The sequence below is a fragment of the Bombus fervidus genome, chromosome 10 (assembly GCF_041682495.2).
Source record: "Bombus fervidus isolate BK054 chromosome 10, iyBomFerv1, whole genome shotgun sequence".
NCBI lineage: Eukaryota > Metazoa > Arthropoda > Insecta > Hymenoptera > Apidae > Bombus > Bombus fervidus.
The window spans coordinates 9,758,538-9,779,563 of record NC_091526.1 but is presented as its reverse complement, the minus strand read 5'-3'; the positions used below and the strand labels follow the sequence as shown (position 1 = coordinate 9,779,563).

At 30.0% G+C, this 21,026-nt stretch overlaps 5 protein-coding genes across 6 annotated transcripts; 1 reads left to right on the top strand and 4 right to left on the bottom strand.

The window, feature by feature from the left end:
* The first annotated feature begins 1,696 nt into the window (after window positions 1-1,696).
* Window positions 1,697-5,342, top strand: Tdh (L-threonine dehydrogenase). The gene is made up of 5 exons (XM_072012022.1): window positions 1,697-2,179; window positions 2,512-2,775; window positions 3,070-3,330; window positions 3,714-3,980; window positions 4,052-5,342. Exons 1-5 carry the CDS (start codon window positions 2,023-2,025, stop codon window positions 4,210-4,212), a joined length of 1,110 nt encoding a protein of 369 aa, XP_071868123.1. The 5' UTR covers window positions 1,697-2,022; the 3' UTR covers window positions 4,213-5,342.
* LOC139991718 (DNA primase large subunit) lies at window positions 4,245-6,732 on the bottom strand. Its single transcript, XM_072012021.1, has 8 exons — window positions 6,618-6,732; window positions 6,316-6,497; window positions 5,852-6,189; window positions 5,541-5,768; window positions 5,330-5,464; window positions 4,896-5,274; window positions 4,669-4,830; window positions 4,245-4,592 (listed from the first exon to the last, which is right to left on the bottom strand). The coding sequence occupies exons 2-8, from the start codon at window positions 6,467-6,469 to the stop codon at window positions 4,321-4,323; spliced, it is 1,668 nt and encodes a 555-aa protein (XP_071868122.1). The 5' UTR covers window positions 6,470-6,497; window positions 6,618-6,732; the 3' UTR covers window positions 4,245-4,320.
* Window positions 6,733-6,813: 81 nt separating this feature from the next.
* LOC139991721 (acyl-coenzyme A diphosphatase NUDT19) lies at window positions 6,814-8,698 on the bottom strand. Of its 2 annotated transcripts, none has more exons than XM_072012024.1 (5): window positions 8,462-8,698; window positions 7,898-8,234; window positions 7,555-7,790; window positions 7,316-7,474; window positions 6,814-7,237 (listed from the first exon to the last, which is right to left on the bottom strand). In XM_072012024.1, exons 1-5 carry the CDS (start codon window positions 8,540-8,542, stop codon window positions 6,959-6,961), a joined length of 1,092 nt encoding a protein of 363 aa, XP_071868125.1. In that variant the 5' UTR covers window positions 8,543-8,698; the 3' UTR covers window positions 6,814-6,958. The 2 variants fall into 2 exon arrangements, with proteins under 2 accessions (XP_071868125.1, XP_071868124.1); XM_072012023.1 differs by having other exon boundaries at window positions 7,898-8,240; window positions 8,462-8,695.
* Window positions 8,699-8,878: 180 nt separating this feature from the next.
* Sdhaf3 (Succinate dehydrogenase assembly factor 3) lies at window positions 8,879-9,819 on the bottom strand. Its single transcript, XM_072012028.1, has 2 exons — window positions 9,485-9,819; window positions 8,879-9,298 (listed from the first exon to the last, which is right to left on the bottom strand). Exons 1-2 carry the CDS (start codon window positions 9,659-9,661, stop codon window positions 9,119-9,121), a joined length of 357 nt encoding a protein of 118 aa, XP_071868129.1. The 5' UTR covers window positions 9,662-9,819; the 3' UTR covers window positions 8,879-9,118.
* A 7,685-nt stretch (window positions 9,820-17,504) lies between these two features.
* Window positions 17,505-20,712, bottom strand: LOC139991336 (cysteine dioxygenase type 1). The gene is made up of 5 exons (XM_072011309.1): window positions 20,273-20,712; window positions 18,324-18,465; window positions 18,140-18,236; window positions 17,887-18,056; window positions 17,505-17,729 (listed from the first exon to the last, which is right to left on the bottom strand). Exons 1-5 carry the CDS (start codon window positions 20,485-20,487, stop codon window positions 17,694-17,696), a joined length of 660 nt encoding a protein of 219 aa, XP_071867410.1. The 5' UTR covers window positions 20,488-20,712; the 3' UTR covers window positions 17,505-17,693.
* Between the last annotated feature and the right edge of the window lie 314 nt (window positions 20,713-21,026).

The window sequence follows — 21,026 nt, the reverse complement described above, 5'->3', positions numbered from 1 at the left end:
AGGCCGATTTATACCGCGTACTTCGTTGAAAATTTAAGGGAGCAAATCAGAATTGAGGTATACAGGTCGTTACACTCGCGTGATTGTATTTGCATTGCTCGAAACTAGACTACCTGATTGTTAGGAAATCGCTTTTCATCGTTCAGTGAACTTTCAAATTAAACTATTGAATTCGACTTTATACTAAACAAACGAGTCTTTTCTATGGACATTCCCTGACAAAACGGGTCTTCGCGTGACTCGAGCTGATTCTGCAAACAGTTGACATAATCCTTCGTTGTATGGTCTACTAGTGTACTAAATTACAATGTGTACAATCGATACAGGTGCAGCACCTCTTCTATTGTAATCGTTATCGTCTATAACTACGATCGAATCATAGCGATCGTATGTGATACTAGTGAAAGTGATATAGTTACGCTTCTTTCGTTTCCTTTCTTGGCTCGGGTTCTCTTTAAACCACACCGAGTGTAACTACATGGAATTATGCGACTTTAAAATTGGTTGCAAGCGAATTGAAACAACGTTGAATAATAAAAACAATGTTATTCCATACATGTATGTATCTATTACTATCCACGACGAAATTATTCTTTGACGTGACCACCTGAAAAAATGAAACTATCCAACCCTTCTGTCTGTTCGACCATTCCTACCTTTTGACTCCGTTTAACTCGCCAAAAGTCTCGACTTATTTCTGGGAATGGGAACGTTCTCTTCCTCTTAGAATTTCGATGGTTTCCGTAAAACTGTACTATCTTGAGCAAGAGATTAAACAGCACTGTTTGTTCACAAGTAAAAAAAATAACACGTCGCGTGTTTTGGCGTTGTTTCGAAAAGCTAGAGCGTCGGTGCGCTCGTTACGAACAGATACGGGCTAACTACACGAAGAAGTTTTGTGCAAAGCGTGCTGATGCACAAAGTCGAGGGGAGAAGATGACTGTGGCGTGGGTGATGGCGAGCGGGACGAAAAGAGAATTGCGAAGTGCCGTGTCCAACCACCGTGAAGGCACGCTTCCAGGAAATTCTTCCCTTTCCACCAAATCTCTACCACACGTACCAAATTTGACAAATTCCAGATTTAAGATCACCCGTTTAAAAATGTTTTTGCACTTCGAGTATGTCAAAAGATTTTCAAGAAGCTGCAATTAACATACAATTATAGAGGATATTTCATAAGCATTGCAAAGATCCAGTAAAATTGAAGCTTGAAAGAAGTTAATATTTCCATACTACTTGATTTTATTCTCTTACTGTAAATAAATTCTATTTGTCATGATGTTCGACAATTCTTCGACTTAAATCGACAAGAATCACGATTTCCATGATTTTCCTAGGAACGTGCAGCTAAATGTGTTCCAGTCCAGATGACACGAGTTCCGTCTTCTCTTATTCACTTTTTTTTTTAAATGCAGGAAACATGCATTAGTTAGATTCGAAATATGTAATACTGCAGAAAATTTCCATTCCTCTCTAGTTAATCGGTATGCGATTACCATTCATCCAGGACTGGTATCTGAATAGTTGAATACGTAAAAAAGTGAATTGCTTTTGGTATGTACGTCTGCCTGAAAGATACAATTTTCAAGTATTGGAAACATATAGCTAAAGATTACATAGTAATACTTATTTTCTATTAATAATCGATAAATTTTTGTAAAATTAATGACAGATTACAGAGACGAACAGGTGTCTTGATCAGAGACTTCTGTATTTATAGATGCACTAACACAAGTTAAAGAACTAATCCGTGTTACAACTGGTTTCTCTATAATATTGCGTGATTATACGAGCCTGAGGCAGTTGTTTATCGTGATCGAGTCGAGAAAGGTCCCCAATTTTCCATGGTTCTTTGAGAATCACGTCTTTCTGTCCGGATAAAAGTTTCTTCCTCGAGCTATTTTCCTTTTTGAGTTCATATGACTCTGCTATAACCGACAAAACATATAGAAGTAATTTTCTTTCGATAAAAAAAACCATCGCTTCTTCCGTCACTAAAATTTTTCTTTCGAATCCCGAGATATGTGGTGCAAGAATTTCTCAAAAACTTCTCAGTGGTTCGCAAGAAATACTTTAAGACATTATCACATTACGAACAATTGTACGTCGCGGGAAATTAGAAAGACTGGGATCAATAGATCGTATACTACCGAAAGATCACCAAGGATACTTATTACTGGTGAGTACGTTTTACGAAACCAGTTGGGGCTTTTAAAACCAGTTGGCCTAGTTACATATCATAGAATTTTCATGCCAATGCGCCAAGCAAAAGATACACATATGTATACACGTAACTTAGCTTATCTGAAAATCTGAGGAATAAAGGCAAGCAAATTATTTAATTGTTGAAGAATAGGCAGTCACGATTTTACATTTACATAAAAATATTCGCTTTTTACTTATTCTGAATTAAAAAGAACAAAAAAAAAAAAAAAACGTGTTCTTCCTGTACATTAATCGTTATTAATAAAAGTCTACTCAACATTTACGCTATATTTATATTTTTATAAGGTGGTCTCGGGCAACTGGGTACTGAGTGTGCGAAACTACTTCGTAAAAATTATGGAAACGAAAACGTGATATTATCTGACATAATCAAACCGACAGAAGAAAATTTATCCAACGGACCGTTCATTTTTGCTGATATTCTCGATTTTAAAGGGCTTCAAAAAATTGTGGTCAATTACAGAATCGACTGGCTAATTCATTTTAGCGCTCTTCTTAGCGCTGTAGGCGAGCAGAATGTTCCTTTAGCAGTGAGAGTCAATATAGAAGGTAACATAATGTTTCAAGTTTTACGATAAGATAGACAATATTTCGATGAAATGGAATGTCGCATCAAGTGAATCTGTCATTGTGATAATAATTATATTGTTAACGTAGTCATAAAAGAAAGTAAGTGAGAGAAAGTAACTTTCTTAGATATCGTTGAAAAAAATCTTCGTGCAATGAGACAAGTAGAATTGTTATTTGAAACGTAAAAACTTAAACCGAAAAAAGTGTAAAAATATTTAAGCTATACTTATAGATTAAGAGAAAGTTCTATAAAAAATTAATGTTTCATCTTAGGAATGCACAATGTGATTGAACTGGCAAAGCAGTATAAATTAAGAATATTCATTCCATCAACAATCGGAGCCTTTGGACCAGATTCACCACGGAATCCTACTCCAAATGTAACTATTCAGCGTCCACGAACAATTTATGGTGTTAGCAAAGTCCATGCTGAATTATTAGGTGAATATTACCATCACAGATTCGGGCTTGACTTCCGCTGTCTTCGATTTCCGGGAGTCATTAGCAGTGACCCACCAGGTGGTGGTACCACAGGTGTATTTTTTATCATATTTTATTCATTTTTTACTCCTTATTGTCTCTCCTATATTGTTTATTTTTTATTTATAAAGAATACAATTGTATCATAAAAATATTTTCCTGTATCAAGAAATGGAGCATCATGATTAGAATAACAACATAATAGCGCAATTCATTGGTTTTTAAGGACAATGGTATTAGTAAATTGTTGAGCGTCTCTTGATCATGAACCGTGAGATCGCTTCTTGTGTTTCCCTTGCCCCCTGAAGCGTAAATCTTAAAAAAGTAACATCACATGATAAATAAAACCATAATTTGTAATAAAAAGTAATATTCTGTAGGTAATTAATAATTGTACGATATTGTATATACATTGTTTTTTTTTTTTTTTTTTGCAGACTACGCAGTTGCAGTTTTCCATGAAGGATTAGTTGCTAAAAAATACGAATGTTATTTAGAACCTTATACCAGATTACCAATGATTTATATTGAGGATTGTTTATCAGCACTTTTTCAGTTTTTAAACGCTCCAAACGAACAATTACAAAGAAGAGTATACAATGTTACTGCCATGAGTTTCACACCTGAAGAATTATTTAATGAACTTAAAAAGCACGTACCTGATTTAAAGATTTCGTATAAACCGGATGCAAGACAATATATTGGTTGGTCTATAACACACAATACATATATTAGTATTAATATGTAAAAAGATAATATACTGTTCACATTTTAGCTGAAAGCTGGCCTCAAGTTTTTGATGATAGTGAAGCGCGTCGGGACTGGGGTTGGCGACATAAATACAACCTGGAAAAACTCGTAGAATCAATGATTCGCGATGTGAAAAGAAATATGTCAAATAAAAGATCATTAAAGGAGGTCAACAGTTATGTATAATGTAAAATCATTTAGGAAATAATTAATATAAATTAGCCAAGGTATAAAAATATTATTTATTTTACAACAAAAACACGATACAAAGTTTAGCAAATATATTTTTATACTTCACATGTCTTCACTCATTAATTGAGCGATATCATCATCATTGAGATGATTTTCGATCCTTTTTGGGGTTAGTTTAGCAGCTCTAGTCGGGGTCGAGTTCGTTCTTGCCGTTCTTCTCGATGGTGTGGAACCTCTATCTATATTTCTCGAAGGTGTCATTGCACTTCTTAAAGGTGTACTAACATTTCTATCGATGCTTCGGGGAGTACCAATTCCAGGACTACCAATATTATGCCTCCCACTTTGTGAGAGTTTTTCTTTGTTTTCAGGTTCTGCATATAAAATAAAAATAAGTTTATTTGTTAAGATAATTCCTATATATATCCCTAATATGAAATACTATTGCACCTGCTGCATTATCCTTAGACAATATGGCACGACTTTCCATGAAATATACATTTGGATGATTAATAGGTTTATCTGGTAAACGATCATGTATAAATTCAAAGTATGCTGTACAAGCACCAAAGTAATTTTGTTCTTTGGCAAGGTCTGTTATTTCATTAATACCTGCAGTATACAAGATTGTAGGTATCATTCTTTAGAATTTATAAGTAAAAGAACAATATTCTTACTTGCTGCGGTTACACCATAATTAAATAATTTTTGTCTCAATGATCCTTGATCCATGTGTTTAAATGGACAACCATGATATTCTCCAGCGCTTACAGCAGAAGATATAATTTTTGTACACCCAAGAGGAGTGTAATTTGTTTGTTTACCCTCTTTACCATAAGTATGCCTTATAGTATACGCATATTCTTTATCAAATTTTCCTGGGTCAATTTTCTTTGTGAATTCGGTTTTCCAGAAGGATAAAGCATCTTCCAATGTTACTCCTATACCTTTTATAAATAAACCATACTGAATGCGCCCACTGTTTTTTAGGTGGTGGTGAGTTCTAAGTGCTTCGTGTAACACTCTCATGCACAAAGGATATGCAGTTTTTGATAACTGAAAATTATGTAATATTATACAAATGTAAGATTATGAGAAATAAATTAATTACCTCATCCAACTTATCTACAGGTGTAGCAGCACTAGTCCAAAGAACAGTTGTCCTATCAGAAACATTATGTACAGATTTGAGACACGAAGCTATTCTTTCATCACCATACATACGTCCAACAGACATTCTTGCCTCCTAATGTTGAAAACAGAATCAAATTAATCACACTTTAAACAGCATTTGGTTAATTAATATAATAAAGGAAACTTACTGGCATACCATCAATTAAATTTTTCCTAAAACAAGAAACAAACAAAGATACTAAGTCAGTTTGTGGTATAAATGCTATTCCTTGATTCAGATAAACCCTGCGTGATCTAATTAAATCAGTGACTTTTTGAAAGGGCACTTTATAAAACTCTGTCATATCAACATTTTTTACTTTTGCGGTAGACGAACCAAGTTCTTCCCTAAGTTCATCTTTTTCTTCTGATGTAATCTTAGAAAAGTAACATTAAAGATAACAATCATAAAATTAGGAATAATCAACTTATATTTTATTTTACTGATTTTATTTCTTACTTGCTGGCAATCAATTTTATGCATACTAAGTAACTTTTCTACTCCTTCTTTATCTAATGAGTTGAATCTTAATTTAAAAAACTCTACTTCTTGATTAATAAACCATGTTTGGTTATCTGGCTCAAAGCAATGTGATAGTCTCAATATAAAATGTGATATATGATCCTTTCTTCTATACTGTAAATCTGTTTCTGTCGGTGTTTTGCATCCCTTTGCATACAAAAGATGTGCATAATATTTAAGTCCATCTTTAGTTAAAGCTGTGTTTAGGTTTTGTTTACGTTCTTCTAATGTCTTAAAATCTGTTCTATTTGCATTGTTTTCAATGTGTAATAAAACTATAAAAAATTACATGTAGTTACGTACAGTAGGAACTATTTTGATACACGACTCTTAAATTTTATAAATATACAAAGAAACAATTATTAAATAGTAAATTAATCATGACATTCCATAATACTTACGTCTTAATCTTTCTTTAGCCAATTGTTCAAATTCTGTAAGTAGTACTTCACCTCTTGGAGGAAAATCATACATTTGTAGATCATGAGGATAGATATCCTCAAGATCATTACTTTTCACTTTAATTACATATCGCCTTCTTTTAGTATATTCCATTTTTTGAAAATAAATATATTCACTCTACCTGTCATATCAAATACATTTATAAATTTATTGCTTTAAACAGATTATTTAAATAATTTGTATAGTAGAAATTTTATATAATAATTACAATTAATAAAATTACTGATAGGTAAACACATACCTAATTGACAATACTTTATTCGTTGCATACGATCAATTTAACGTTAAGGCACTTAAGCAGCCATTACTATAGCACTATCTTTCCCGCGCTTTTTTCCCGCTATTTTTCGATCGAAGCTGTTCAATAGTGAAGGTAATGCATAAAAAAGAATATTGTGTTCGTTAAAAAATTGTAATATGTATTTAGACGTAGAAAATTATGAAAAATATCAATATATATTTATTAAAAATTAATATACAATCGTCAGTATTTTGATATAGAAAAATGTGATCCTTAGTTACAGTCTAGCATGCAGTAAGAATGTATATTAAAAGAGGACTGTACATCGTTAAATACATGTATTATAGTTTAGAATTCTTACGTGCCACTGCAATAGAAACATTTTTTAATTGAAGAGGAGCTAAATGGCCATCGGCGCTATCAAAATTTTGAACATAAAGCTCTTTCACTTGCAGATTGAAAAATTCCATTCTATTTTTTATGGGAGATATGTCTCGAAATTCAGAGATAGTGATATCGGTTCTATCAATAATTTGTTTGTCAAGTAAATTGACTTTATTTGGATACATCGAATCACCTGGTAAAACATGTACTTTTCCATCTTGTAATTCTACCTGTATCTAATAATATACATATGTATTATTTTAAAATCATTTCTTAAGTATTAGAATGAGTTATTTTCAAGTTCTTTTACATACTGGTAAATTTAAGAGCACGCCCATTTTACCACGATCGACTGCGAAATCTAGTAAATTATGTATGCTTTCGAACTTTGCTATTCTTGCAATTTCGTACTGTTGAGGAGGGGGAAATAGAGCATCAGGAGATGAAAATAAAAAATTCCCAGGCATATCCCACTAAATTTAAAAAAGAATATTATATATATATATGTCATATTATACTGATGTATGACATTTGATTATCACAACAATCTTACTTTGACATCTTCCATTTCTGTAATCTCATAATGGGTTTGAGGCATATTTGCAATACAAGCTAAATAAAAAGCAGTGTCATAACGTCGTCCAATAAAATAAGTTGGTGTTAACCAATTACTCCATTCATAAAGAGACCATAGATCTGGATAACAGTTAAAATTTTTGCACAATGTATAAAATTCTCTGGTATCGTTGTGCACCCTTGTTTGCCAATTATATAATTCACTTTCAGAAACTAAAAAGGGACCAGAAATAAAAATGGAGAAAAGAGAAAATTGTCATTTATTTGCTTTAATGAAACAGATTTTATTTTTGTGATAGAAACATTATCAAACAAATTACTTTTTATGTGTTGCGCCCAACCATGATCAGTCATCTCTTCTCGTGATTGCTTGCAAAGAAGTATACCAGATTCTTCGAAAGTCTCACGAATTGCAGTAATTCGTAATGAAACTTCTCTTGGTAATTCATTCGGTTTAAATTTGAAAATTTGAGGACGGTTTGGAGTATTTGGACTCAAAGATTTGAAACTATTGGCATTAAAACCGAAGGCGGAATAAATATTGTGCCATTTTAAATCAGCATCGGATGGATCTATTACTCCTCCAGGAAATACATATGTATTTGGCCAGAACTTTGAATTCCGATGACGTTTTAGACATAGTAGATTGTAATTATACTGAAACTAGATATTATTATCCGAACTTTGAATGTAGTATTTAATAGCTACTTTTCTGACAAAAAATATAAATCAAAGAACGATTTCGGTGTATAAAGTACGATTCGATTATCGATATTATATTCATAACCTTAAACTTGGTTATGTTTTATTATTTTCTTTTTAGTACAATAATAAGAATAATGATCAAAGCAACATTTAATTATAAATACTTTAATCAAACTTACTTTTGTAGAAGACGGGCGAATATATCTTTGTGTTTGACGTGCAGCTAATATTAAGCTAGCAGACTCTTTCCACGTTTTCATTTTTTTATTAATTAACGTACTTTGATTTTATACTAATGTTTATAATTTATGAAATTTTTTAATAAAAAGAACAATTTACAGGGTTATGTGATCCCATAAGATGTACTTATAACTTATAACCTAATCTATATCTGTATATGTATACGATCTAAAGAAGATAATCTTCAGTAAAAAAATAAATGAATCATCAAATGAGTGATATCGTCTTTTTTGATATATATTGTATTTTTATACATATTGTAAAGCTTTATAATGTAATTAAGATGTTAAACATTGTTTTCTTTTTTCTGCACTCTGTAATTTCTTTATTGTAACATTTTATATTTTTTACAACATTAAATACATTATAATACACTAATATTTAATATACTTTATGTACAAGTCTAATAGATACTAGTGTTAATGAGTATTATTGTAAGGTATCTTGCTCAAGCCTAAATTTTTATGGATTGCTTATGTACATAAATAATGATATGAGTAAATTACAATTACATTTATAATACACTATGATATGTAATATTACATATTTCAAAAACTATAAAATATGAAGTACTTTGACATTGTAGCGATAATAAACTATTTGTCTTCTCCATCATTATTACTTTTACCAGTAGCTGCAATCATTAGCTCATACAATTGATACATTTGTTCATTCCTAAATTTGTCTAAATCTTCTTCTTTTAAATTTTTACCTAGAGGCTTAGCTGTATGAGGCCCTTTTAGTCCAAGTTGTTTAGTAAGCATTATAGCATACTCCTGCGAAATAAAGTAATTTCATTATTCATGTTAGTCAACGTAATTTTTAGCTATTAAAGGCAAAATATCAATTTAATTCATATTTTCTGTACTTATATCAATACATTATATTACAATAGAGGGTAAAAGATAACCTATATAATTATGTTAGAGAAGTATTGGACTAAAATTTTTAATATTACTCACTGTCCATTCATTCAAAAATATAGCTGCTGTAGCTTCATCACAATTTTTATGTCTTCTGAACTCATCTTGAACATAACTGGTTCCTACAGCTTGAATTTCAGCTGGCAAACCACGATGTAACCTTAAAATTGCTTTGTACAATATTCTAACACGTTGTACATGAGATAAATTGGACATAATTTATTTATTGGAAGAATGTCATCTATGTATGCTAATGGAATGTTTGCATAAATTTTTTTCAATATCAACTTTATTGAAAGACAAATTTTATTAAATAAGAGATATTAGAATCTGACGCCAAATGCCATACAACTCTTTAAATATGAAGGAAAGAAAGATTGTATATGTGTGCACCTATTTATAATATTATGTAAACTATATATACAATATCAAATTATTGGATCTATCGTAATGAAAAATGATTACAAAGCAAAATTAATGACATATTTTGATATAATGTTCCGATAATTACTGTTTTGCTGAATTTTACAGTGCACTTTATTCAAGACATAAATTAAAATACTTTAGTAGATACCTAGAAATATTTGAAATACCAGTAGATTTGATACAATCGAAATTTAAAACAATGATTCCCTATTATAAGGAGATCTATATAATGTAACAAAATTAAAATATTATAGTCTAAAAAAATAGTATGATACATATCGTACCATGTGCATGTAATAACGTTTTCAATTATTGGATATTAATAAAAACTCAAATTCTTAAAATATAGATATTATGTTTTTTAAGACTTGAAATTTTAGCGAGAAAATTGTAATGTTTCTTAAAACGATAAAAAGTTCCGAAACATTATATTGTGAATATTATATAATGAAACAAAGTTTAATCCGTATAATTTAAATTTTGTTTACAACTTTTGATACAATTTTTATTAAATCTTTGTTAATATTTATTTTTAAATTGAAATAATCAAAACAAAAATTAAATCGAGATAATTAAAATAATTACTTTCTGCGCCTATGTTTTTAGGCAGGACCCCCGCGAATATTTCGACCAATAACGATGATTAAACTTTAGTACCAATCACCTGTCTTTTAACATTTTTCAATTTAGAACGTTATATGTTTTTATAACTTTTTTAGTTCATCATAGAGAACAATGAAGTGAGAACGGATACTCTGAGTGAATTATTAAAGATAATGGTTTTGATTAAATTATGTACAAAAATAATCGGTTTAGAATTTTTATGATTTATGTTAGAATATGTAGTTTTACTGTATATTTCGAAGAATATTGTGCAAAGGTGCTCCCTCCTGCCACGCTTTTGTTGACCAATCAGGTGGATCTATTGAATCCTTCTGGCTACTTCTTTATTGCCGCTCATTCGTCATTGCACCCTCGTCCTGTTGAGACACTTAAATAATTAATCCGATTTAACGTATTAATTTTACAATCCTATTTTTCATTACGTGGTCTCAACGGTCATAAAAAGAAGAAAAGAGATATTAAGAAACCTAGGTAAGCAATTTTATTCATAAAATTCAGTTTTTCTTTTTAGTTTACCGCAGTAAAGAAAATTGGCGATGCGTTCTCCAATCTTCTTATCGTGTAAAGATATAACTTCACTATTTTTCATAATTTCTTGAAAATAATGCATATTTCTGTTAATTTTGATTCGTTTTAATATAAAACGAGTCTTTGGAGCAGTTAGAAGCTATAATTTTATGTTGAAAATTAATTTTTTATTTGTCGATGTCTACGGGGTTCAACGATCTTTTCGCATGGAAAAGTCGTTTTGGCCATTGTTAGTTTTAACATTAGAACATTTTATACTTTGGCGTCCATTTTGAAAAGTTCTCTTTTTCGGTAATGATTACGAATATTCTTTTCAAATATATTTTATGATAAATGTTAGTTGTTTATTTAAATAGTGGAAGAAAACGTGTAAAATTAGCATTTTGATGCATTTTTAATCAAAATTTATTATTGAATTATGAAAGACGTCAGTTGAAATTTCATTTTTTAACATTTTTTGTAATAATACTACTATAATTTTTTTGTGCTTGTCTATTACATTGTTTGAATTAAGAGATTAAGATGAAATAGATAATTGTTTTTCGTAAAACAGTTTTGAAGGATTTAATATAACAACTTTTCGTTTTTTCTTATCAAATTAAAAATTTTCTATTTTTTCGTAAATGGTCGTCAGAAAAAGAAAATTATTAAAATGTAAAAAGAATTATAAATCCTGTCAAATATCAATTGTATGTAAACATCATTATTATTATTCTTTTTTATAGAATTTTTAATGAAGATCGAATACCTGCCTGTTGAGTAAAATAGCATGAAATTGGCTATTTCTTTGAAATTGGTTCAGATGTGTGAGTAAAAGATTTAGCTATAAAATATTTTATTTAATATGCGAAAAGATTTTTTATATGTAGTACAAGTAATGAATACAACACTGCATCCAGAATTTTCTTTATTATACATTTTTTATTAATTTTACCCATTACACTTTTTTAATAAATTAGAAAGATCATTGATTTTTATTAAATAAGTTAATATAATGAACAAAATAAAGTTTTTCTGAGGTATATAAAATGTTATAAATAATAATTATTTATTGATTGTTAATAATTTGTTGCAATGATGGTTTTCTATACTTTTATATCAATGTTTTATTATACACATATCTATGTATGTATAACAAAAACAGAAATATTTGATAAAAATGTGTCTTCAATGGATGTTTCCCTTGTTCCCCCTTTAATACTTATTTCTTTCAGGAAATTTTGTTTTTTGATCGTGCGTAATGCGATCGTAGAGTCAGTGTTTGTATGTGGAATGAATTCTTTTTCCGAGCACCGTAGCTCGTAATTTTTACACGAATAATAACGTAATAGTAGATTCAGTGTTTGTTCGCCATTTAATATTTTAATCGCGTCGTAAGTTTATAAAAAAGTATATGCTGTGGTCGCGTCGCGAAATTAGAGTCAAGTTTGGCTGAGGAGAGGATCTCCTTCGGGTTTTACTCCGATGAAGAAGCTTGTAAGTATCTAAAAACAATATTACTTTCCCAATTATTTAATTAGTTTTACAGTTCATTAATATTTTCTTTTTTGTAATTTGTTTCAGGAAATAATCGAAAATGTTAATCAAGTACTGGTCGATGTCCATGGATGTATGCAACATGTAATTGTAAGTTTATTTCCTTTGTTGTAAATAAATAACATTATCTACTACTTTTCCATTCGATCCAATGCTATAAAAAATTAATGCCTTTATTACAGGAAAATTAACACAAATTATGAGTATTCTGCATTATCAAGCGTTGCAGTCCATACTAGCAATAAATGTAAGTTTTTAAAAACAAATTTAACGAACACATTGAAGGTTACCTTAGAAGGCTCTAGTTTCTACTGATTCCTTTCTATTTTTGGTGCAGTGTCGTTTTTTACTGCTTGATCTGGTGATACATCTCAAATTTCAACCTCGACTAATCGACGTGCGGACACGGACACAGATATATTCAGCGGACGGTGAGTTTTACTTCAAAGATTTCTTATTCGTTCGCGCGTGAGCATAGTGATCACGAGAATAAGATGGTCATCTCGTGTATCAATGTTTATTAAATATATTTTGTATTGTGTTTTATATTTATTAGCTGAGGCTAGGAGGTCTTCTTGTTTCTTTTTTGCAAATCATTAGAGCAGAAGTCGGATGATCCTCCGATTTCATGAAAAATATTTCCTTTTTCCGTTGAATATATTTTATGCTAATCGTGTCTTATAAGGATGAAATAAAATATAAAAATAATGAATATATATGTAATGAACATATATCTTTATAAAGAAATAAAAATATATATTTATATTGCAAATAAATAAAATTAAATAAAAATAAGTAAATTTTACATGTAAAATAATATAATGAGCAAGAAGACAATTCGCGATAGTTAGATTCTAATACCGAAGTAATAATTTAAAATTTATATTTTTTTTTAAATATATTTTTTTAATATATTTCGAAACATTTACTTCGTGATAGGATCGACTGAGGGTGTAATACATATAATGATATAAAGAACTGTAAATTCGGCCAGTCGCGGGGAGACGCGTTCGCGAGGAGGTGTGTCAACGGGAGTCGTAAATTCCCGTTACGATTGTATCAATCGACACCACGAGCAGGTCGATCCCCGTATTTCTTTTGGGATAATAGGGGTAGTTCAGTTGGAATAAAACTGTAGTCTACAGTTTTATTAATATATATATTTATTTCTATTTTGCACGGATACACACTCTCATACACAAGCGAAGTCGGTGAATTTGATTACTTAGACGGATATTACTTAGACGTAACAAGAACGAATATTATTAAATAAATAATACATGTTTCTTACATTTCTCTAGATTACATTTCACTGAATAAAGTTTTCATTAAATTTTTTTAATATCTTTCATTTTATTAAATTTTTGACATTATTTAATAGTAAATGTATAACAGAAAATTAGCTCGTTTAGATATTTTATTAATGGCTCTTTTAGCTTAGGATTTTCAGCATGCAATAAAGGTATGTGTTATTTATTGTGGCCGTGTTCATTTCTTTTACCTGAACTTATGAGCGGGCTCAGGTGCTCCTCTCATGGGTATAGGTGGTGGACACGGTTTTATTTGTAAGATTCACTTTTAGCAACTGACAATACTTAGCGTTTGTGTACGATGTAAGTTCCATATGTGTGAGTGTGGTTAAGTTGGAATGGAATTTGCATCGGATGAGCGGATATGAATTGGATATGTATTAATAAAAATAGAAGAAACTAATTATTTTATGGAAAGACATGAATACGAAATTTGAATTTGTATTTAAATTCAAAATCTGAAACTTGAGATCTGAAACGAAGAATGCAAAATATCTTATTAAAGTATATTGTATACATAAATTACAATGGATATTGTATGAACAAGTGTAAATATAAATTTGTATGAACTGATACAAGTGAAAATGATACTACAAAGAGATACAGTTATTATATAATTTATATAATTAACATACATGTAAATATACAAAGAGTATTTTATGAAATCTTTGAAACACATTAAGGAATATATGAAATAAGATGAGATACTTTATATATACGATGATGATGTGTCACAATACTCGTTAAGGTTGTCAGTTGATTTCAGCATTGGTACGTAACTTAATGTATGAAAGGTTGTATGCTACAAGCTCGGGTGACGGAGGCGTCCCGGGACGTATCTCCCTAGTGTAGGCATTTGCACCTGGGTGTTATGTGTGAGAATCGTGGAGTGAGTGTGTTGGTGTGTCTGTTTTGCCATTTTTTAAATATAGGTCCGGGTAGGTAGGTAGCATACTTTTCTGGTGTGAATGTGTGATGTAGATTATAAGTAGGTAGATCCAGGAAAAGCAGATAAAATAGTATTTCGTATTTTGGGAGTATTAGATTGCGTGATATATCTGCACCTGGGACTTAAGTGGAATCGATTAATGTTTCATTAATTGATTCCAATGTATTATTATGGTTCGTACCTAGATTTTAAGTACGCCCGCGGTTCTAGACCCGGACGAAAAATGAAGTATAACTAGTGAAATTGGTTCTATTTAGAGATTCATATTAAGTTTTCCATATTGTACACCGAACAGCACATTCTTTTAATGGTTGGTCGTGGTATAATATGCGTTACTTAATAACGCGTTTTTTTTTATATTTTTTAAAAATCGGAATTAAGAATACTTAAATAGAACTCAGTGGGGTTAATGCAAGAAACTCGAAGAAAGAAGAGGCTGAAAGCCGAAGATTTTAAAGAATGGTTTTCCATCATTTGATGCAAAGTCATTCTTGAGTTTATTACTTGAACTTTAATTTATGATTGCTCTTTGGTTATTATCACTATGCTCACGGTATCGAGATGATAACATAATCTTGTTTGAAATCATGATTTTGAAATTGAAGGAAATCATCATTGCAATATCTTGAAAGTGAATTTATGGTTATCTATATTAATTATCTTTAAATTACAATAATTTTATTAAGTATTATAAAGATATATACAAACACATATTATATTTTGCAATTTAATATTAAATAATTGTACTATTGTATAAAAAAATTTTAATGACTTTCAAAACAGTATGAATATAAACAATTCTTTCTTACAATTAAATTTATTTGTACTACATATATATATGTAATATATAACAAGTATTTATCTAATACAACAAGGTATAAAGTTTGACAAATATTATTTTAGTTTCAGTTAGAGATTTGTGTTCTTTATAATTTCTTTATCAAATTTTTGTATGATTCATATTTTGTTTGTTTCAGTTTTTCAGTTACATTTTTTACTAATATTTGGTAAGGTTTTATATATCATTTACTTTTACTTATATTTATATCAATATTTAACCCATTGATATTAAATTTTGTTTATATATAATTTTTTATATTTAATGTGTATAAAAATGCTTATCTGTTTCAGCTTTCAGTTACATCTTTTTACGTTTTTTTATATTATTATATCTCATTTATTTGTACTCATATTTATGTTAATGTTCATTCCAATAATATCATATATAAAACTAAGATTTTCCGATTTTCTGCTAAAAAATTGTTATTTGAGTGATTTTAAAGAGTATTTGAAATCTGTTCAAGCCTTCCTTTAGGATTATTGATAAGAATTTCCCTTGTCTGTATTTTTCATGAATCTGTTTATTTGTTTCAGGTCACATATAAAAGGTTACAATTATATGATCACATGTGGGCAAAGTATGTAAAGTACAATCTGTTAAAAATATTTGTTTATTACACTTTGTTTATTCGTACTAATGTTTATATGATTATGCAATTATACAAATATATCATATCTTAATGTGTTATATCCAAAAAAATTTTTAGGGAATTTTTAATGTGAGAGAAAATGTGTTTGATTCTTTTTTTGCATGCTTTGGAAAGTAAAATAGATTTTTAGATAGATTTGGGCAAGTTTTTAGATATTAATGTGTTGTATTGTAGAACTGTAGAAATTTGTGTTGGTGCATGATTATTTATATCTTTGTGTTGGTGGTTGATTATTTATATCTTCCTATTCTTTACACTTTTTAATTAGTACTAAGAAAGGTTTTTAATGTATGTATATTAGGTGAGCTAATATTTTATTTGAACTATATTTTTCTGTTTTAGGATATGTCTTTTATGTTATACTTACTTTGTACAATTTTTCGTTAGTTTTAAGAAGGGTTTAAATGTCTGTGTATTGAGTGGGTTAATTTATATTTTTCTGTTTCAGGATATGATTTTAAGGTATATGTATTTTATACAATTTTTCATTAGTTTTAAGAAGGATTTTATATGTATGTACATTAAATGGGTTAATTTATATTTTTCTGTTATATGATATGTCTTTTGTAAGAGTTTTAAATGTCTGTGTATTGAGTGGGTTAATTAATATTTTTCTGTTTCAGGATATGATTTTAAGGTATATGTATTTTATACAATTTTTCATTAGTTTTAAGAAGGATTTTATATGTATGTACATTAAATGGGTTAATTTATATTTTTCTGTTATATGATATGTCTTTTGTAAGAGTTTTAAATGTGTGTGTATTAAGTGGATTAATTATATTTTTCTGTTTCAGGATACGATTTTAAGGTGTATCTACTTTATACAATTTTTCAAGAGTCTTAAGAAGGTTTATATATATGTATATACATATATATTATGTGGGTTAATTTATATTTTTCTATTTCAGGATATATCTTTATGGTATTACTTTTAGTTTCGCGTTCGGTTAAAATAGAAAAAAAATTCATTTATATCACGTCTGTAAAATGGACTTAGTAAGTATGTACGTTATGCAGATGTAGATTGAATGAAAATAATAAGATTGAATGAAATTTGAATAAAAGGAAGGGAGGATGGGTGCCGTGGATCGGGTGGGTCTCCAAAAGCAGTAACCTCCACGTGGTGAGATCCGGGCAATCAATATTATTTGAGGGATAATTATTATGTCTCAAATAATGTAGAGCTAATTGACTGCTTTCGTGTTACCAAAATTTATCATATCTTGCACTTTTTTTTTTTTTTATTCTTTTAATTAAAATATCAGGAACATTCTGATCATTTGGTATAGTATTTAAAAATGCATATACTATCTCTTTATTTTGTTTAACTTAGAATAATTATTCAAATGATTATCGCTGGTATCAACTTCACTTTTGATATATTAGTTATCCTCAGGGCACCTAGCATCTTGGATTTCCTGCAAGTTTAGAGAATTAAAATCGAGTTTGAATCAGAAAGAACTCAAATCAGTTGCAACTTAATTCTGACTTGGTATTGATAATATTGACAGAAAGAAGGATGATTAAAAATGAAGAAATGATTAAAGAAAGAAGAAAAATAGATGACAATCTTACGCGGTTTCGCTTATCTCCGTATTTCGACCAAAATGTAACTTTACACGAGCTTTTTTGTCCAGTTTGCTTATTGAAGACGGAACAGGAAGAGAACGGTGGTGAATACAAGTGTAAAGAAATAGCAGGATTCACGGTACTTGGATTTTCAACTCGATGAAGTCCCAAAGAATCTGTAACAAGTTGTATATAAATAAATTCAAAATAAAATCTCAACAGTATTATATAGATAATTTAGTATATTTAGAAAGTATACCATTGATATAACATATCTGATTAAGACCGAGGGTATTTTTTTCCAATTCTTGTAGCTCTTCTGGTTTCTCACGCTGTGTAGGCCACGCGTACCGTGTCTATAAAATCATAAACATAATAAAAAATTGTTTGTTATAGATATATATATGAAGAAAAAAAAAAAAATAGAATATTTCATTCTATACCTCAAAGAGTTCACCTTGGAGAATTTTCATTACGCAATGTGCATTCGCATGATCATGTATTGCTGAACCATGACCTTCTCCCCAACATAGAATCATTAGATTGAACCTTCCATTTCCTTCATCGACTAAATTTCTTGTATACCTAAGCACAATGATTCATTTGGATTTTCCTTTAAGAACTTATATGATTAAACTAAATAAGCACCGGTGAATCACGTTAAATCACGACAATAAATTAGTCTGATTGGAAATACACTCGGTATAGGCATTGTTTCTAAGTTCATGAGAATGTTTTGTCGTTCGTTACTTTCGACCCGATAAGTGTCGCGTGTCAAAGAACCGATGTTCTGAATCAAGTGTAATGTTTAAGAGAAGGGGGCATACGTGGAAAGTGTGTGTAACCAGCCGTTCACCGTACTATACTACGAACACTACTGATTTATGTGCAATACACATGAACATTGAAGTGTTCCGCATACTTACGTTTCGGTTGCAATGATGTCAAATCTTTTTCGTCATATTTCTTTGTGTATTATATTTTTAAATAACATGCTACAAGATAATGTTCCCATATCTATTTACGAAACGCAAATAGGACATGTACTAGATCGGAATAAAGTGAATCGTACGAAGTACTAGAAGTCAACAAAGTGTTTCGATGAATATTTTCGACGTAATTTTTATGCGATTAGTAATCGTTTTTTTTTTCCGTTCGATATAGTACGTTCTACTCTGTAAAGAGGTTGTGCCTGAACTACAGTTTCCATACTTTCGCGTGTTATGTGGAAACCGGCTATGGTAGCAATTCCGTGTAATAATTCCATTTATACATATATATATATATCTTGTAACGTGATCAATATTATCTTTATAATTGGTGAAGTAATATTCATTGAAAATTTATGTTAACTTGTAGGCGAACAGAATAGAAAGTTCAGACTAATTCATTTGTTTTCTCATTCTAAACATAGATTTTTGCTTTTAATTTTGAAAAAACTATACAAATTATTCTTTCAAACTGCTTTAATCACGATCTAAACACTTGGTTGTAGTTTCTGTCGATTATGTACTAATTAATGCAAAATATAATTAGCATGCGAATAGAAGATCAGATTGTACTTACTAATTGATATGTCATTCTTCATGAATGCAAAGGATAGCTTTAATAGATTTTGATAGATGTTATTTATAATTTTTTAATTACATAAACAAAATTATCGTCTCGTATGAAAATACTATTTGTAATAATATTATCGTACAACTATCTGGAATAATTCTAGTATGTACTCTTTTTTTGTTTTAATATTGATAGCTTTCTAATGCACACATTATGCCACTTATTGCATTTATTGTAGCATTGTAGTGCGAAGTGCGATCGTTGTAAAGTCTCGTAATATATGTTTTTGCAGATAAGAATAATGACGTTTTCAGTAAACTTTTAAATTTGTCTTGCTTCTATCAGAAATCCGACCATGTTCCCTTCTTATTTTTCTTAAGGTCAGTTACTTCATGATCGCATGTCAACTTGTACAGATAATACTCAAAGTACAAGGTTATTAAATTCATTACTTAAGATTGAATGAAACAAAATATTTAAGAGACGACCAGGGTCGGAGAAACAGTTACAGATGATAACCTATCGTAAATTTTATGTTAATTTTATTTTATGTTTGAGATGTAGTTGTGCCGTATTCTGTCGACTGATAAAATATTTACTGGGGAATTCGATCTTTCGCGAACGTAAGACGCGTAGAAACGAAATAGAATGGGAATCAGGTGACCACCCTCGTTATAGTCATTGACATTTTAATTCAGTCAATATACTGTAACTTCATATCGTACTGCATTTTTGAAGCGTTGAAATATATAAATCTTTATATCAAAAATCCTTATTTTTCCTTTAGATTATTCTAATAGCTTTCAGTATAATTTTCAAGCTGTCTGTTTACCTGTATCTGTCAAATTTTGCGTATTTTTTCCATTCTGCGGAGTTGCTTCTGTACGAGGCCATTAGATATTGAACCCTGTCTATATTCACGTAGTCAGTTTCAAAAGCTTCGTGTAAACCATCTATGAGTTCCCGAAGAGTTAAAGAATTCTTCTCGTTTAGTAGTTTATCACGAGGAACACAGGGTGATCCAGGATCTTCACTGTACACTTGCATTTTCTTCCAAATTTATCACCTTTCTTTTTTACCGGTGCTCGTTAAGAATTGACAAAAAAATATAATAGAAATAAATGACACGAAACGAAGAAACAATGAGCGTTAGGATACTCGAATTTGATTCTTGAAGTAAAAGAGAGCTATTTGAAAGCGAAAGCAAACGAGGAACACGATTAAGGAAGAACACGTTGCCCGTCTACAGCTCGTACTGATCTAGTAAAATGGAGGAGACAGCGTCTTGTATGAAGCCTAAGATACCCCCTACTCCCGACAACTCTAGCAGTCTTAAATATTTTGTACACAGTTGTGAGGTAAATAACACTTCCAAGCAAGTCTTGGTTGCTTTTTGTTTCTTCGATTAAAGTGGAGAAACAAAACATTCAATGTAATGTTGTGAACATTTTTAGCTGTATTTTAGCTTGATATTTTAGCTTTATTTTTAGCTGTATATTTTACGATTAACATTGTATAAAATTTTTTTTGTAGAAAGATGCAAGATTAGAAAGGAAGCTTAATCTATTTAAATTTATTTTATATTC

Coding starts and splice junctions, on each gene's coding strand:
- LOC139991336 (XM_072011309.1), bottom strand. CDS start 20,487: ATGCAAGTGTACAGTGAAGATCCTGGATCACCCTGTGTTCCTCGTGAT. Junction 18,057..18,139: donor TCAGATATGTTATATCAATG/GTATACTTTCTA, acceptor AACTTGTTACAG/ATTCTTTGGGACTTCATCGA. Junction 17,730..17,886: donor ACGGAGATAAGCGAAACCGC/GTAAGATTGTCA, acceptor CTAAACTTGCAG/GAAATCCAAGATGCTAGGTG.
- Sdhaf3 (XM_072012028.1), bottom strand. CDS start 9,661: ATGTCCAATTTATCTCATGTACAACGTGTTAGAATATTGTACAAAGCA. Junction 9,299..9,484: donor TATTTTTGAATGAATGGACA/GTGAGTAATATT, acceptor TTTATTTCGCAG/GAGTATGCTATAATGCTTAC.
- LOC139991721 (XM_072012023.1), bottom strand. CDS start 8,542: ATGAAAACGTGGAAAGAGTCTGCTAGCTTAATATTAGCTGCACGTCAA. Junction 7,475..7,554: donor CAGAAATGGAAGATGTCAAA/GTAAGATTGTTG, acceptor TTTTAAATTTAG/TGGGATATGCCTGGGAATTT. Junction 7,238..7,315: donor GCGTGCTCTTAAATTTACCA/GTATGTAAAAGA, acceptor GTATATTATTAG/ATACAGGTAGAATTACAAGA.
- Tdh (XM_072012022.1), top strand. CDS start 2,023: ATGTGGTGCAAGAATTTCTCAAAAACTTCTCAGTGGTTCGCAAGAAAT. Junction 2,180..2,511: donor ACCAAGGATACTTATTACTG/GTGAGTACGTTT, acceptor TATTTTTATAAG/GTGGTCTCGGGCAACTGGGT. Junction 2,776..3,069: donor AGTGAGAGTCAATATAGAAG/GTAACATAATGT, acceptor GTTTCATCTTAG/GAATGCACAATGTGATTGAA.
- LOC139991718 (XM_072012021.1), bottom strand. CDS start 6,469: ATGGAATATACTAAAAGAAGGCGATATGTAATTAAAGTGAAAAGTAAT. Junction 5,769..5,851: donor ATAAAATTGATTGCCAGCAA/GTAAGAAATAAA, acceptor TACTTTTCTAAG/ATTACATCAGAAGAAAAAGA. Junction 4,593..4,668: donor GTCTAAGGATAATGCAGCAG/GTGCAATAGTAT, acceptor TTTTATATGCAG/AACCTGAAAACAAAGAAAAA.